Genomic DNA, 15,884 nt, shown 5'->3' with positions numbered 1-15,884 from the left:
TGGATGGACCAACTTCCAACCAATTAAAAGGCCTGAGGTTTCCCTGAAGAATTCTACCTGTGAACTGCAGTGTCAGCTCCTGAGCAGCGCCTGCCTGAGCTTCCAGCCTGACCTTCTCTACAGACTGCATGACTATTCCAGAATTGCCTACCTGTGCCCCACCACTAAGCCAATTCCTGGTAATAAATCAGATAGATTGGATGGATGGATGGATGGATGGATGGACGGATGGATAGATAAAGAACGAACTAATAGAGATCCGTCCTACTGGTTACGTGTCTCTGGTGCAACTGGTACACAAACCACCTAAAAAAAATATTGCATCCCCAATAGTCAGAGCTTGTTTTTGACCCAAAAACGATCACCCAACATAACCCATCAGGAGTGACCACCAGAACTCCCAGGCAAATCCCACGATGAAGGAGCGAATTGGGCAGGTCAGGGCAACACACCTACAACAGTGTTCTGTCTTTCGGGGCATACCTTCAGATATCTTCGTCCTTTCATGTTTATTAAACTATATGCAACACGTTGGAACATTGCACAGCCACTTAAAAACATACTTTTTGTCAGCTCTCTGAAAGGGAACATAAAATCTCACATCATTAAATTGCTTCTAAGGAGGGAAACCCAGTCAGTGTTGGGGAACTGAAGTGGGAGGGGGAATTTTCACTTTTTCTACCTTTGGAATATTGTTTTTGAGAGAGAGAGAGAGAGAGAGAAAGTGGGGCTGGGGAGGTGGGCAGAGGGAGAGAGAGAAACCCAAGCGGACTCCCTGCTGAGCATGGAGACTGATGCTGATGCAGGGCTCCATCTTGTGACCCTGAGATCACGACCTGAGCTGAAACCAAGAGTTGGACGCTTCACTGACTGAGCCACCCAGGTGCCCCTACCTTTGGAATACTGAATCATGTGAATGTAACATCCAGACTAGGGGTTGGCAAACTGCGGTCCACAGGTCAAATCTGGCCCACTGCCTGTTTAAAGTTTTATTGAAATGCATCCACGCTCAGGTGTATATGTTGCCTACAGTAGCTTCCGTGCTACAATGGAGAGTTTAGCAGTGGTAACAACTACATACATGACATTACGTGGCCTAAAATACTATCTGATCCTTCACAGAAAAAAATTGCCCATTTCAATCTAGTTTCTAAAAAATGGAGAAGTAAATTGGCATTTAAAAAAGATGCCCCAAGAGAATTAAAAACATATGCATGAATGTTCATAGCAGCACCATTCACAATAGCCAACAAGTGGAAACAAGCCAAATGTCCCTCAACTGACGCAGAAGTTGATATCACCTTAACAGAAGGTGATATATTCATAGGACGGAACATGGCCAGAAAAAAGAATGTAGTACTGATAAATGCTACAACACAGATGAGCCTCGAAAACATTAGGCTAAGTGAAAGCAGACACAAAGGCCACATTTGTATGATTTATATGAATGTCTAGAATAGGCAAATTCAAAAAGACAGGAAGTAGATAAGCAGTTTCCAGGGGCTAGGGAAAAAGAGGAATGAGGAGTGACTACAAATGGGTACAAAGTTTCTTTGGGGAATGATAAAAACATCATGGAATTAGATAGTGGGGATGGTTGCATTACTCTGAATATGCTAAAAACCACTGAATTGGGGGCAGCTGGGGGGCTCAGTGCCGAGTCTGCTTCAGATTCTTCCCCCCTCTCCCTCGTCCCACTGGCACATGCTCATTCTCCCACTCTAAAAGAAATAAAATCTTAAAAACAAAACACTAAATTGTACACCATCACCAAATACAGGGTATTCCAGAGTTCAGTAGGGACTCAGCACCTAGTGATAAATTAGTCCCCTCCACCACCTTGAAGTAGAGTCAGAACTGGTCTGGGAGTCAGGAAACCAAGTACTACGTCCCAGTTGTCCCCAACATCCATGTGACCTCAGCTAAGTTTCTTTCCCTGTCTGGTCCCTCATTTCCTTCTCTACAATATGGGTGCGTTTGGACAGGGGCGGGGGGGAGGCTGGTGCGACAAGATGTGATGGGGTAATTGATGGCCTGACTCCCCAGAACCCTTTATTCTTCCCCCAAGTTTTATTGTCACAGACCCCAATAGTCAGTATCCCCCTCCTCATTGCTTTCCAATTTCAAAGCATTTTCACATACATGTCATTTGATCCTCATAACCACCCTTTAGGGTAAATAGGTATTACCCCCATTTTCAGATGGAGATATTGAGTCTCAGAGAGGAGTTGCCCAAGTTCATACAATGGGTTAAGTGTTACAGCTGAGACTCAACCCCAGGTCTTCTGATTCTAGATCCTGGGTTCTACCCACACTACCACTGTCTTTGCATGTTTAGCCTCTCTCTGGAAACTCAAGAGAGTGATGACTAGCAGCCTAACCACAAACACTATACACCTTTATTTGGTCAAAAGAGAGGAGCATAGGGACCTGGGGTCCTCTTTGATCTCTTATGAACCTGTCTATACCAGTACAGTAGCCATCTAAGCAGGGGAGAATGCCTCTACACTGGTGTGGACACCAAGCCCATGACATCACAAAGATATACATACAGGTACACTTGACCTCTTCAACAGGTGATACAGCATACTCGTTACCAGGGTGGTAAGGAAGCTATACCTTTAGTTCAGGGGAGGCAAGAGGTCACAATTCTGGGATTCTGTTCTCTAAGTCCACATGATTTATTTACCCCTCTGGTGAGACCTCAAGGAAGGGGCAGCTCAATTCTTGGTATATGGGAGGAGTGAGAAGGGAGGGACAGGGAAGTATCCTCCCTGCCCTTGCTAAAGCAGAGTCCAGGAAAGCTATCAGCGGAAGCAGGGATTTGCTCCTGAGCTCAAGGAGTTGGGTCTAAAGCTTGAGGAGTATCAGTGAGACCACTGCTGTCAAACCCAGTTCAGCCCTTACGAGTCACAGTACCTGGGCTCTAGAAATACTAGCGGCTACATGGGCTTTGACAAGTCACTCACCCTCTATGATTCAGTTTGCTTCTCCAAAAATGTGGCTAATGACTGCTGGGTCTCGCTCAGACAGCTGCTTGGAGGTTTCGGGGACAGAAACAAACTGAAATGCTGTAAAATGTACTTTATGAACACATGCTTTCATTGTTCCATAGCTGGCAAGAGAAGTGACCCACTCACTCCTTTCCAGGCAGCAGGAAATTACATACAGGCTGGGCAGCAAGAGGGCATAAGCCAGACGGGAGTCTCTTCAGGAAAGGTTGGGCTGCCCTGGGGTGGAGAGGATGCCCATGCTTCCTTACACTCTTTTATCATTTGACCAACCAACATCTATCAAGCTACAGGACAAGTGCTATTCTGTGTGAAGACAGGCAGCAAAGAAAAGAGAAAATGGCCCTGCCACAGTTTATATTCTAATTGTGGGAGACCAACAATAGCAAACATGTCAAACACTGGCTTTGGCAAGCTCTGTATTGAACTACACTGGGTAAGGTTAGTAGTGGTGATAAGGAGGTGCAATCTCATACAGGATGTCAGAAGGCCCCTCTGCTAACACGATGTCTGAGTAAAGGCATGAAGAAGTGAGGGGATAGTCTGGGGTACAGCCACACCTTAGGTCTAGGCTACGGGACCACTAGAATTCTGGAGACGGACAGACACACAGCAACAGACAACTCCCTACCGTGCTGGTTTGGTTTACTCCCCTTGGATTTATTCTCTTCTCTTTCCTGCTCCATTCCCTCCAGATTGTATGCCTGGGTCAGCCTTGCCAACTGCCTTTCAGTTATGTTTAGCCACAGGCCCCAGAAGATTGAATAGGGTAAAAGAGAGGTAGGCTATGGACAATCCCACTCTTTCCCTGGCCCCAGTTCTGACAGCAGCTGCATTCCTTAATACAATGTCCATCTGCCTTCTACAGCCCCTTCTGAAACCCATCCTCCCCACAAAGTCTTGTGGCATTAGCCTTCCAGAAGAGCAGTGTACCTACCTGGGTATGTTGTCCACAGATACCAGCTGGATGGCTTCTCTCACGAGGGCAAAAAGCGGAGTTTAAGCCCTAGAGATACCCTTCACAGACAAAACGGGGACCATGGCCTCACTCCCATCCCTCAATGCTCCACCTCTATCAAATTATTCATACTGGGAAAGGCAAGAACAGAATTTGGGGGTTCTAGAATCCCTTAGGACCTCACTGCCCCAGAGGTAGAACCCTCTCCAAGATCCAGCCCAACTTCCCACCTGAAGGAATTCAGTCTACCTACCTCCAACAACCAACAACTCATTGCCCAGTTATTTCCTTGACTGTACATTTATCACTATTGGAAAAAGCTTATCAGTGTGTAGGTATGCTCTACCTGATTAGAGTATGTATGCCATGGGAGCACAGAATTTATCTTGCTCTGTGTGACAGCATCCTAGGCTCAAGTATGCAAAAACTGTTATCTCTGAGTAAGTGGCAATGGAAAGGTGTACAAAGCACCCCTGTTCCCGGACACTTCCACAAGGATCCAACAACTGCTTGGCATCAGGGGTGGGCAGATACTCTCTGAAGTATTACCTACCTCTTCAGGTGTGTGGGTGCAGGAATCCCCAAGTGGGACAGCCAGAATAACACAGGAGTCGGAAGAGTAACTCAGGTTCCACCAAGAGTGCTTCCATCCTTCTAAAGATCCCCCACTTTTCCATTTCTAAGTGGCTAGAGCAGGACTTGGCTGATAGTGTCCAGGCCTCAGGGAAGCACAGGAGGAGGAGTTAAGAGGGCTACAGGTTCTTGGCCGTAGGAGGGCTTGGCCAAAGGTTCTAAGCAGCAAAGATCCTCCAGGTCCAAGACAGCAGCTGGAAAACTGCCATCTGGACCTGGGGCTGGAAACAGGGAAGGCAACATGTACTATACCAAAGACCCCAAATGTGGCTCACCTGGCCATACCAACAAGGACCTGGAAAGCCTGTGAGTGACTACTGCTGGTTAATTTTCTCCCCAGTAAAGGGGCCTCAGACTAGACCCTACAACTAAAATCTGATTCAGGGCAATTAGTCTTTGTCTGGTCTTATCTCTTCAGCCCCCATCCTACTCCATCCTAGATACCCTCTACCCCCACCCATGTGTGGCACCCAGTCACCAGGGTAGCCCTTTTGTCCCCCTCTCACCCCCAAAAAACCCAAACAGCTCAGAAGTGCATCAATTGACCTTTAATGTCCAAAAGAGGCATGGATGCAGAGCATAGGAGATGTGGTGGGGTCTCAGCCCCTGCTCCAGAAATGAGGGAGATGACACAAACCAGACATTTCCAACTGGCCACACAAGTCTGGGAAGGCAGGGGGAAACACAGATTTTGACATTTATAAAAAAATAAAACCTAAAGCCAAGCACTCAATCTTGTGCCCACCAAAGGGTTTGATAGGGAACTCACTCACCATCCCTGGTCAGCACCCACCCTCCCCCGTCAGCAACAAAAAGAAAGCTCGGCACACACTAAAGGCTTGGGGAGGGGGAATTCTCCTGCCTCCCCACCAGCCCCAAGGATGGACTTGGAGGGGGGGAAAAAATAAAGAATGAGCTGGATCCCAACCACCCCCCTCCCACAGTGCCAACCCTACACATGAGAGTTTTAAATGCGATTTACAAGAATCAGCAGCTCAGTCAGCAATGACTCCCCCCCCACCCCCATTTGATCAATAGACAAGATCTCCCCCTGCACTTTCCTTGGAATCTCCTCCCACTAGCAGCCCTGCTCCATCTCCTGATACCTGGCTTCACCACTGCAAGACTAATCCCCTCCAAAGTTCCCCCGAAGGTCCTTACAGCCCTTTATCACTTCCATCCCCACCTCCCATAAGGGCTGCAAACACCCACAAGTCACTTTCCCTCTCCACTAAGAACCAGTTCCAGGGCAGATGGCATCACAGCCATCTCCTCGTGTGCTATCTTCCCAAAGCCTTCTGGGGAACAGACAGCCATAGGGCAAGCAATGTCTGGGCCAGATGGCCTATGGGGGTTGACAACTGCCTTCACCCCTAAAACAGACACCCCCAGAGGTTTTTAACATAAAGGCCCAATCAGAATTAATCGTGCAGCCTATCTAACCATACGCCATAGAGATTCCACACTGTCCTGCCCCTCCCTCCCCTCTACCCCAAACCAAGATACACACATATACATAGAGGAGAATCAAGGGAGACATTGATTTGGTTTGATTGCTAAGACAACTAAGGAACTACAGTCACCAGAAATTCCCTTGCCAGCCAACTAAGAGGGGCTGTTCTAAGAGAACTCCAGAGGAATGAGAAAACTGAGGGCTAAGCAGGGAGCAGACAGGAGGAGAGAAGAATGGATAGAAGAAAAAAAAAAAATCAAGCTAATCCTACCCCCAACATCCTCCTAGCATGAGCTCTGGCAGGAAGAATAAAAGAAGGTAATCCACAAAGACACAGCCCTTACTCAGAAACTCTTCTGACAAAGACAGCAAGATAAGTCTGCTCCCCACTCCCACACACCACAGACAAACACGTCTCAGGGCCCCTCAAAGAATCCACCCCCCACCCCACCCTGTGCCCCAAGCCGTGGAATCACAGTTCAGTGGAATATTCTCCCTGGTACTAGATCAATCCCCCTAGCCTCCTTCCTATCCCCCTCTCCCTGCCAATCCTTACGCTGCCCCTGCAGCCTCCCCGGCCGTCCCAAAGCAGCACCCACCACCAGGAGGAGGTGGCTGCACAATTTGAGTTCTGCCTCCAGAAACTGCCTGCTCTCCCCCAGCCCTCCTAGTCTTACAGGCTTTGTTGAGGGCTTTTTGAAAATTTTATGTAGGGAGAGAAAGAGAAGAGGGAGGGGTGGGAGAGATTTCCTAGTGCAATACAACCGAAGAAAAAATTTTAAAGTCTTGAAAAATAAACATAAAGCAGCCTTCTTCCCCAGGCAACTAAACAGAAAGAAGTTTGGTTTTGTTTACTGCAACATACACATGAAATCGAGTATACAGTCCATGCAGTAGCACAGCCATTGGAGAGGACTTCCTGATGCTGGCCCCAGTGCAAAACAGTCCCAGCAACGCCGCCTGCTTGCCATCGCTGCCGCCGCCACTGCCACCTTCACTGCGGCCACCTAGCCTGACTTGAAGAGGAGGATTGCAACTTGACCCAAGTAAAAATAGATGAAGTGCTTTGTCTCGTGTGTAACATAGCTGCCAAAATTTCGGCCCACGATACAATGCCAGGTAGGGTTGTATTTCTTGTCAAATTCCTAAAAAAAGAAAAGTGAAGGGGAGAGAAGAAAGGTGATTAGTATAGCTGGAAGACGAGAAGTCAGAATAGGAATGTGATTTAGTTATCACCCCCGCCTCCCCACCCCAAGGCCATGGCCTCAACTCCCCAAACCTCAGGAGCTCAGGTTAAGGCTATCTAGGACACTCTTTCCTTCATTAATAATGGAACACCACAAACTCCATTACTTCTCTCTAGCACTTTACACTCTGATCATCTCTCCTCCTCCTAGCCACCCTACTCCATGGTCCACCCTGTGATTCTTTACCAAAGGAATAAGGAAGCCCAGGGCATAAGAGACCACTCCAGTGTCTCACCGTATGAAGAAAGCAGGGAGGAGCAAGCCTCCCTGACTTGCCATGTGCTGCCTCCCACATTACTAAACCAGCATTTCCAAATGCCAAGAACCAAGACACCAGAGCCAAACATCAGGAGTACCAGGAAGCAGTTCTTTGTAAGTCAACAGTGCCTTTAATAGGCACTCCTGTGTGCCAGGTACTGTGTGGGCTTTAAGTAGCAGAACAAGGACATCAACCGTGAGATCAAGGCAATTCCCTCACTTCTCTTAGTGGCACAAGTGCAGCATCAAAGCAACCTAAGAAATCCTTCTGACCTAATCAGACAGACAGTTCCCTGTCACTCCAAAGATCCAGCAGGAAACAGATGGTTCAGTAGATGCACCCTGCCATGCAACAGACCTCTACCATGGACCCTGCAAAGCTGCCAACCCTGGGATTGCCCCCTCAGGTGCTCTTTGCCTCCTCACTGTCCCTTACACCAAGGGACTCCAAGAGGTATTAGTGAACAGTGGAAAGGGGATGGCTCATCAAATCCAGCCCTAATGCTGACTCTCAAGACACTGTAACACAGGAGAACCATAGCCACTTCTCCGGGTCTCATTTTCCCTATCAGCAAAACAAAAAAGCTAGACCAGACATAACCTAAGGATTCTCCTGACTCAGAGTCCATGATTCTGGATCCTCTCCCTGTACAGGACACATAAGGCCATCACTCAGCAAGGAGCCAGCACCCCCAGCTGGCTCCTCACCCACTGGGGCTCCTTATACAGAGAGTCTCTCAGTACTCCAGAGTTTCCTCTTTTCATCCCACCCCACCTAAGTAGGAAAGCAGAAGTCTGTAAAACTTAAGGATGCCCTACCACACCTCTATGAACCAGAACAACCCTACACTTAGGCATCCCTTTTGGGATACTACAACTGAAAACATCCAAGACTAGGATTATGCCAGTAGCAGACATGGATTCTGCCTGGGAATCAGAGGCCCCTGGGTATCACTTCTCACTTCTAGCTCAGCTGCTTCCTGTGTTAGGTAACCATATTTAATTCACCCATTCACTCAGGAATTTTTCAGGGACTAAACCTATTACCCCAATATTGCTCATCTATTTTTGGCAAATTACATATTCAAGCCCACCCTATTCTTAAGAAGAAGGTGGGAGAAAGGAGATAGTACAGTACCTGAGTCCCTTTTTTTTTTTTTTTTTAAAGATTTTATTTATTTGACAGACAGCGATGACAAGTAGACAGAGAGGCAGTCAGAGAGAGGAGGAAGCAGGCTCCCCGCTGAGCACACAGCCTGACACGGAGCTCGATCCCAGGACCCTGGGATCATGACCTGAGGCGAAGGCAGAGGCTTAACCCACTGAACCCCTAGACGCCCTGAGTCCTTTTTAAGAGGGGGTTAAAAAAAAAAAGAGGAAACTTCCTATAGTATAGAGATTATAGGGATATCCCATTTAAATGATGCAGTTCCTTGAAAAACTTGTATATGATCTTGTATTATCTGTTCAATTATCCTCGATTTACATTTTGAATAGTTCTGATTTTAACCAGTTACATTTGATCCTAAGCTTCTGTTCCCAATGCCCTGTAGTCACAAAATTATCTGTAAACACACACACAGACACACACACGTAAGCACACCTCAGCAGAGCTCCTATTAAGAACTCTTAAGGTGGGGCACCTGTGTGGCTCATTGGGTTAAAGCCTCTGCCTTCAGCTCAGGTCATGATCCCAGGGTCCTCGGATCGAGTCCCATCGGGCTCTCTGCTCAGCAGGGAGCCTGCTTCCTTTTCTCTCTCTGCCTACTTGTAATCTCTGTCAAATAAATAAATAAAATCTTAAAAAAAAAAAAAAAAGAACTCCTAAGGCAGGTACGCCATGGTGGCTCAGTCATTAAGCATCTGCCTTTGGCTCAGGTCATGATCCCAGGGTCCTGCGATGGAGCCCCACATTAGACTCCCTGCTCAGCAGGAGGCCTGCTTCTCCCTCTCCCACTCCCCCTGCTTGTGATCCCTCTTTCGCTGTCTGTCTCTCTCTCTCTGTGTCAAATAAATAAATAAAATCTTAAAAAAAAAAGAAAAAGAAAAAGAAAAAAAAGAACTCCTAAGGTGAATGCTTGGGCAAGAATCCCTCTCTAATTTGTCTGCTTTGTAAGCTTCTGGATTTTGTTTGCATGGGATATACCTGCTTTCCTAAGTCCCCAGTTCAGATCCCCTTGGGGAACAGCTCAGATGTCCACCCCTACCCCTAGCCAATAGCCACAGCTCTCTTGGCACACCTTCTTGATATAGGCAGCAATGTCCTTCTCTATGTTGTACTTCTCCATAGCCTGCGTGGCGCAGTCAACGGCATCCTGTTGCATGTCCTCAGACATGTCTGCGTTCTTGATCACTGCCTTCCGGTCAGACATCGTGACACTGCAGAAGAAGCAGAGAGGTGAAGCTGATAACCCCACGCTCTAAGCAATGCACATTAGCACCTGAGTATGGAGCCTCAGTGGGAGAACAGAGTACAGAAGACAACAGAAAACAGACACGAGGCATTATTAGAAGAGGGAGGTCCTAAGCTTTTAGCAAAGACCTGGTCCCCAAACCTGGGAAATACAAGTGGATAGGAAAAGACCTAAGAAGCCATCGATTTTTAGCATTTATAAAATAAGGCTTTTTCCATCTATTTCTGGTATCTTAAATAGTACCAACTGCCAAGATATTACAATATATCACCTACTAGCTGTGTCCTTGGGCAAGTTACTTAACCTTTGTGCTTTCATACCATCATCTTGAAATGGAGTCCTTCAGGGTTACTGAGGGCAAACCAGGTGGCATTAACACCTGAACACAGTAAGTCTTGATTTAATGACCATTACTGCATCATTGGTAACACAGTGGAAAGAAGATGGACTAGGAATCAGTAGGCCTGACTTCTGGTCCTGACTATGAACTCCTGTATCTTGTAGTCTTGGAAAGCCACTCACCCTTACTGCATTCATTATTTCCACTTTAGCAACGAGGATAACTCTCCATCTGGGGTTGTTACAAGGATTCATTAAGGTTATATGAAAACATCTGCGAACAAGGACAGTCTATACTGGGGTCTGTGGGCCAGATTCAGCCTACCACCTGTTTCTGTAAATAAAGTTTTATAGAACAGGCAAAAATGGCAGAGTTGAGTAGTTGCAAGACAATGCATGGCCTGTAAAGCCTAAAATATTTTCTATCTGGCCTTTCACAGAAAAAGGTTGTCAATGCCTGGCAGTGAGAGAGATAACAAAAGGTGAGGAATTATTATTTTAACAGCCCCATTTCATATCCCTGCTATCTAACCCTTGGCATTCATCCTACAGCGACCAGAATTCTGGGGTAGACCTTGCACGGTCCGTTCCTGGGAGGTCAGGAATCCCCAGAAGGCTGGTCAGAACCTGACTGGCAGTCTACAGCATGTGAGTGCTTTGCAAAAACCGAGGAGATGAGCTGCAAAACCCAATCCTCTGTGCTTGACCACAGTCCCATCACAATGATTCTCCCAACACCCCCCCCAAAAGAGGACTCTGTCACCCAGCCCAGCAGACAAAAGATGTCGTCATTCCAGCCCTGTCTGATATTAAGGCTACACAGGAGGCCTGCCCTGTTCAAGGAGAGATCCTTGGTACCGTTTGAGGCCACCTTGATCTCTGCGTCCACAATACCCTGTGTGCTGGGTGGACTAAAAGGGAAAGCAGAACTCACGATTGCTCCTTTAGCCTGTACCCGATGCAAAGAAAGCATATATGCCAGCTGCCAACCACACAGCCCTTGACCGCACCCAAGGCACCTCAAACTAAGCAGGGCTGGCTCTATTTCAGCAGAGACTGGCAGAGGAAAGAGTTAGTGGACGGGAAATTTCCAACCCCACACCCCAAGGAGTACGTGAGCATCACCAGGTGCTGAGGAAAAGGTTAAGGAGAACCCTGTTCAAGGCCTGACTAGCTACATGACCTTGGGCAAAGCAGTACCTTCATTCTAAAAACCCATGGTTGAAAGAAGATAAATGAGGCAACTTCAATGAGTTTGAGCACATATACAACTACAGAGGAAGAATGTTCTGAGTATTATAAGACTATCTATTTGAAGAAAACTAGTGTCACCTGAGGGCCTATTCCAGGTTACCACTCAGAAGGGGGCACTGTTTACAAACGCCAGGGGTGGGGGTGGGGCCGGGTGAGACACTGTGAAGTTAAAGCACGAAATTGGCACTGGTTTTCCCAGCAACCTCACCTGCTCCACGGCCTCATCCCCAAAGTCCAAAGGAACAACTCTGTCACAGTAATTAAAAGCCACTTTACTCTCTAGTAGGAGAGCGCCTGAGGTTACATAACGTTGGTCTTGTGACTACAATGCTACGATTCTTCACCCCCGGCCCCCCCAGGCGTCTGAGGGGTGAGGCCTAGCCCCAACCTGCCGTGTCCAAGGTGCCAGTGAGAAAAGGACACGGAGGTGCCCGGCATACCCACCTCCCTCCTGGGAAAACAAGCAAGGGACCTGGGCCCCCGTTCGGAAAGATGACCGGACGCCCCCAGGCCAGCTGCCTCAGTCGAAAGCCAGGGGCTCCTAGGAAAAGCGAAGAGGGCACTCCAGGACAGCTCCCTATCCGCTATCCCCGGTTTTGTGACATAAAAGGCCAAGTCTCAGAAAGCCCCGGACCACCCTCCCCTGAACCCCCTCCCCAAATGCTGACATTTCCCCCCCCTTGAAATCTCCAAGGGGACTTATCCCTCCACCATGCCCTCCTCCGGAGAGCTACGGCCCCCGAAGGCCAACACCTGGGGCATGAGAAAGCATCCTCCCCGCCACCTCCACCCCGGCCGGTCAGCCGCCCTCCCCCGCCCGGCCTGGAGCAGCGCCGGAGTGACTGGGCGTCCTCGCCGCAGGAAGGACGCCCCGGAGTGTGGCGGCGGCGGCAGGAGGCGCCGCGTCACGCCCGAGCCCTCTCCACCCCCTCTCCCTCGGCCCCAAACACCGGAGGCCTCCACACAGCGCCGGGAGACTCCCGGGAGGGGAGGGGACGGGAAGGAGGCGGGGAACCGCACCTCCGCAGCCCCGGGCCTCCGGCCGCGCCCGAGGGTCGCGAGGGCACAGGGTGGCGCAGCTCCGGGAAGGAGGGGCCCCGAGGGCGTCACGCCGAGGCCGGCTCGGCTCCCGGCCTCGGGGCTGGGCCTCGCGCGTGGGGCTGCACGCGACAGCCGCGGGCCGCCGCCCCGGGGACTCCCCCACCCACCGCTCACCTTCACGGAGGCTAGTCCGCGCGGGGCCTCGGGGGAGCAGCGATGGCCTCGGCACGGGCGCGGGCAGGGGCGGTGTCCCCTCGGCTCCTCCAGCAGCAGCAGCCGCCGCCGCCGCCGCCGCGGTCTCCGGCTCCCGCGGCTCCGGGCCGATCGCTCGCCGCCGCCGTCCGCCCTTCGAGCTTCCCCGGCCACCAGCTCTCCGCCTCGCGCCCGCCGGCCCGCCGCCTTACCCTCGCTGGTGCCTCGCAGCTCCGCTCCGCTCTGCCGCTGAGCACGGCCGACGCGCGGCCCCCACAGAAATAGCGCCCCGCCTCCGCCCCCCCCGCCGCGCGCGCCGCCGTCCGCGCTCCCCATTGGCTGCGCCCGCCCGGCCCCGCACTGCGGGCTTCTCCCCGCGCCGCTCTCGCCCCACATCTTGTTTCCTCCCACAATGCCTCGGGGCGGAGGGAGGGGGAGCTGGAAAGGGTGGGGGGAGGGAGATGGGGCCTTAAGAAGAGAAAGGAGAAGAAGAATGCAGACCCCTCCACCCAGGGCTAGGAGGCCAGGCCTAAAAAGAATAAGTAGGCGAGGCTTAGGGAGAGGGAGGGGTGTAAAGACCCCAATCTCAATGAGAATAAAGAGACAGAGAGGGATGGAGATTTCAAACCCTGGGAGCAGATGGGGAAGGGGTAGAGATCCTAACCAGAGGAGGAGGAAGGGAAAGGAGGTGAAGTCATCAGCCTCAGAAGAAAAGACAAGACCCCCCCCCTCCCCCAGATCTGTAGGAAGGAGAGAAACAACCAGCTCAACGGAGAGGTAAAAGCATAAACAGCCCCAGGGCTCCCCTCCCCTTACATTCAGGAAAAGTCCCTTCCCCACGACAGCTCAGTCTTTGTTCCCGAGTCTCAAGGCCACAGGACCTCAGCTCCCAGCTGGAACCCAGCTGTTGTTGATCGTCTAGAGCTATATGGAGGCAGACTCCAAGCACAGTTGTGAAAAGGGAGGTTGGTCTTTGGCACGCAGGATCCTGGAGTAGAGGTGAGAGTAAGCCATTTCTGGTCGGTGACGACCTCACGGGGAGTGCATAGAACCCCCGAGAGGTGCGAACCATAGTGTGGCAGACCTATGAGGAAACTTAAAATTCAACCCATGCATACTCCTCACCTTATAGAGAAGAGAACCAAAGCACAAAGGGGGCAGAGCTCTCACCAGATCACTGCAGGTCAGGCTTGGTCTTGGTTTCTAGGCTGAAAAGTGGTGCTTTTAGGCAGCGGCCCCTCTGATGGCTGTGGAGGCTCTCTGTGGGAGTGTGTGTAAATGCGCAGTCAACTTTGGGAGAGATCCTGCCCATCACTCTACCCCACCCACCTCCAGAGAACAGGAAATGTCTGCCTTTTTCTTCCCCTCTGTTTCACAAAGGAAGTGTCTACCTAAAGGGGTGGTGAGAATCTTTATAGGGAGCCACATGTTTGGGCCACACAGTGAGGATTAAGAAGTTCCCCTTCCCATCATTTTCCCTTCACTGCCCCAAACCTTGATCAGGAAGTCGTTCTTGCTCTGGCCGTGGTCTGCTCTGGTGTGGAGCATCATAATTTAGTATTCATTATGTATTAGGGGAAACCTTGAAAATCACGCCCTCCCACTTCTGCTTTCTGCTGCTCTGTCATGTCCCAACCTCTGTCAGCATTCCAGAGGAACAGACAAGGTCTGATGTATCCCCTCACACCCAGGGTATTCTGATGTCAGCTCTGTGTGAATGAATGGGAGGCGGGGCACATGTGGGCAGAGAGCGAGGAGATGAAGAAGGGTACTTGACCACCTTAAGGCTTGCAGAGAGCTGTTTTCATGGACTACTAGGAAGAGAACTTGTACCCTCTTTCTCCAATGGTCATTAGCTTCCAGCCCCTTCTATGGCCTGAAGGTCAGAACTGCAACATATGGTTGTGCAGGTTGTTCACTATACAATGACATTCAACCTAAAGAGCAAGTGGGGGCTAAAATACAGCCTGCACTCCATTTGCTAAGCTGTGCGCCCTGGTACAGGCCAGTGTTCACCCAAAAGATGCATACCTCTTTTCAAGTGTGCCTAAAAGTGACTGAACTCGTGGTGGTCCTTCCAAGTCCATGCTGCTGGCATATAAATCCTCCCTCTCCCTGCCCCATTGCCTAGAGTAGCATACTGCAACTTTGGTCATTCCCAGTCCTGGGGTGTGATAGGGTGGAGGTAAGGGCACAAAGAACTTCAACTAATGGGAGTCAGAACGAAGGCTTTGACTTTTCAGAAATGTGGGTATCTGTGCGTGTGTGAAATATGTGCGAGAAAGACTTAAGGCTCTGGGATGTCTGGAAAACTTGCTAACAATGGTATGGTTTATAGATAGTAATATTCATAGAGCGCTCACTCCGTGCCAGGTTCTAATCTGTTTTCAAAGTATTGTTGCATTGAAATCTGGAACAATCACAGTGAACAGGTATTACTGTCTTCCTGTGCAGATATGGAAACTACCTCTTAGAGAAGTTCAGTAATTTGCCCAAGATTACCCCGCTTTTGTCAATGCAGGTGTCAGGCGGTCCGTTCCCAGGACCTATCCCTTTAGTCATTCCTCTATCCCGCCTCCAAACTTTCGAAAAGAAAAAAGTGTTAACCGAGGGTTTGGCTTTCTGCCTGAATTATACCAGCATTTCGTAAACTTATCAGGCTCCGAAGCCCTTTTTTATACAAACATTTATTAACCTCTGCAGGAACGACTATTCCACAGGAGATAGTTTGGGAAACGTGCTATAGTGATTATGGCTATTTATGTGAAATGCTTACTGTTTAGGGTAATCACTATGCAACGTAGTAACTGTTGTCATTAATATGTCGCCTTAATTTGGCGGACCTTTTTATTTCATGCCACTACACACTCAAGATTGCCCAGTTATCTGTTGCCCAGATGGCAGAACCGTGTCTTCAGATTTAAAAATCAGAGGGAACTTACGTTCTTGTCTTTCTTGCAGGCTCCTTACCCTCTCCCTCCTTAACCCTTAAGCTAAGGGTTCCCCAGGGCCCTGTGCTTTGGTCTCTGTTCAACTTGGGTAGTTTTATCCACATTCACATTTTTTTACCATAATCTGGGTCCT

At 49.6% G+C, this 15,884-nt stretch overlaps 1 protein-coding gene across 1 annotated transcript; it reads right to left on the bottom strand.

Moving 5' to 3' along the window:
- Positions 1-5,135: 5,135 nt before the first annotated feature.
- DYNLL2 (dynein light chain LC8-type 2) lies at positions 5,136-9,933 on the bottom strand. Its single transcript, XM_047707693.1, has 2 exons — positions 9,801-9,933; positions 5,136-7,200 (listed from the first exon to the last, which is right to left on the bottom strand). Exons 1-2 carry the CDS (start codon positions 9,930-9,932, stop codon positions 7,063-7,065), a joined length of 270 nt encoding a protein of 89 aa, XP_047563649.1. The 5' UTR covers position 9,933; the 3' UTR covers positions 5,136-7,062.
- Between the last annotated feature and the right edge of the window lie 5,951 nt (positions 9,934-15,884).

Source organism: Lutra lutra, chromosome 16 (assembly GCF_902655055.1).
Source record: "Lutra lutra chromosome 16, mLutLut1.2, whole genome shotgun sequence".
Lineage (NCBI taxonomy): Eukaryota > Metazoa > Chordata > Mammalia > Carnivora > Mustelidae > Lutra > Lutra lutra.
This window is presented reverse-complemented; position numbering and strand designations above follow the sequence as displayed.

Coding starts and splice junctions, on each gene's coding strand:
- DYNLL2 (XM_047707693.1), bottom strand. CDS start 9,932: ATGTCTGACCGGAAGGCAGTGATCAAGAACGCAGACATGTCTGAGGAC. Junction 7,201..9,800: donor TTGCTGCCTATATCAAGAAG/GTGTGCCAAGAG, acceptor TTCTTTTTTTAG/GAATTTGACAAGAAATACAA.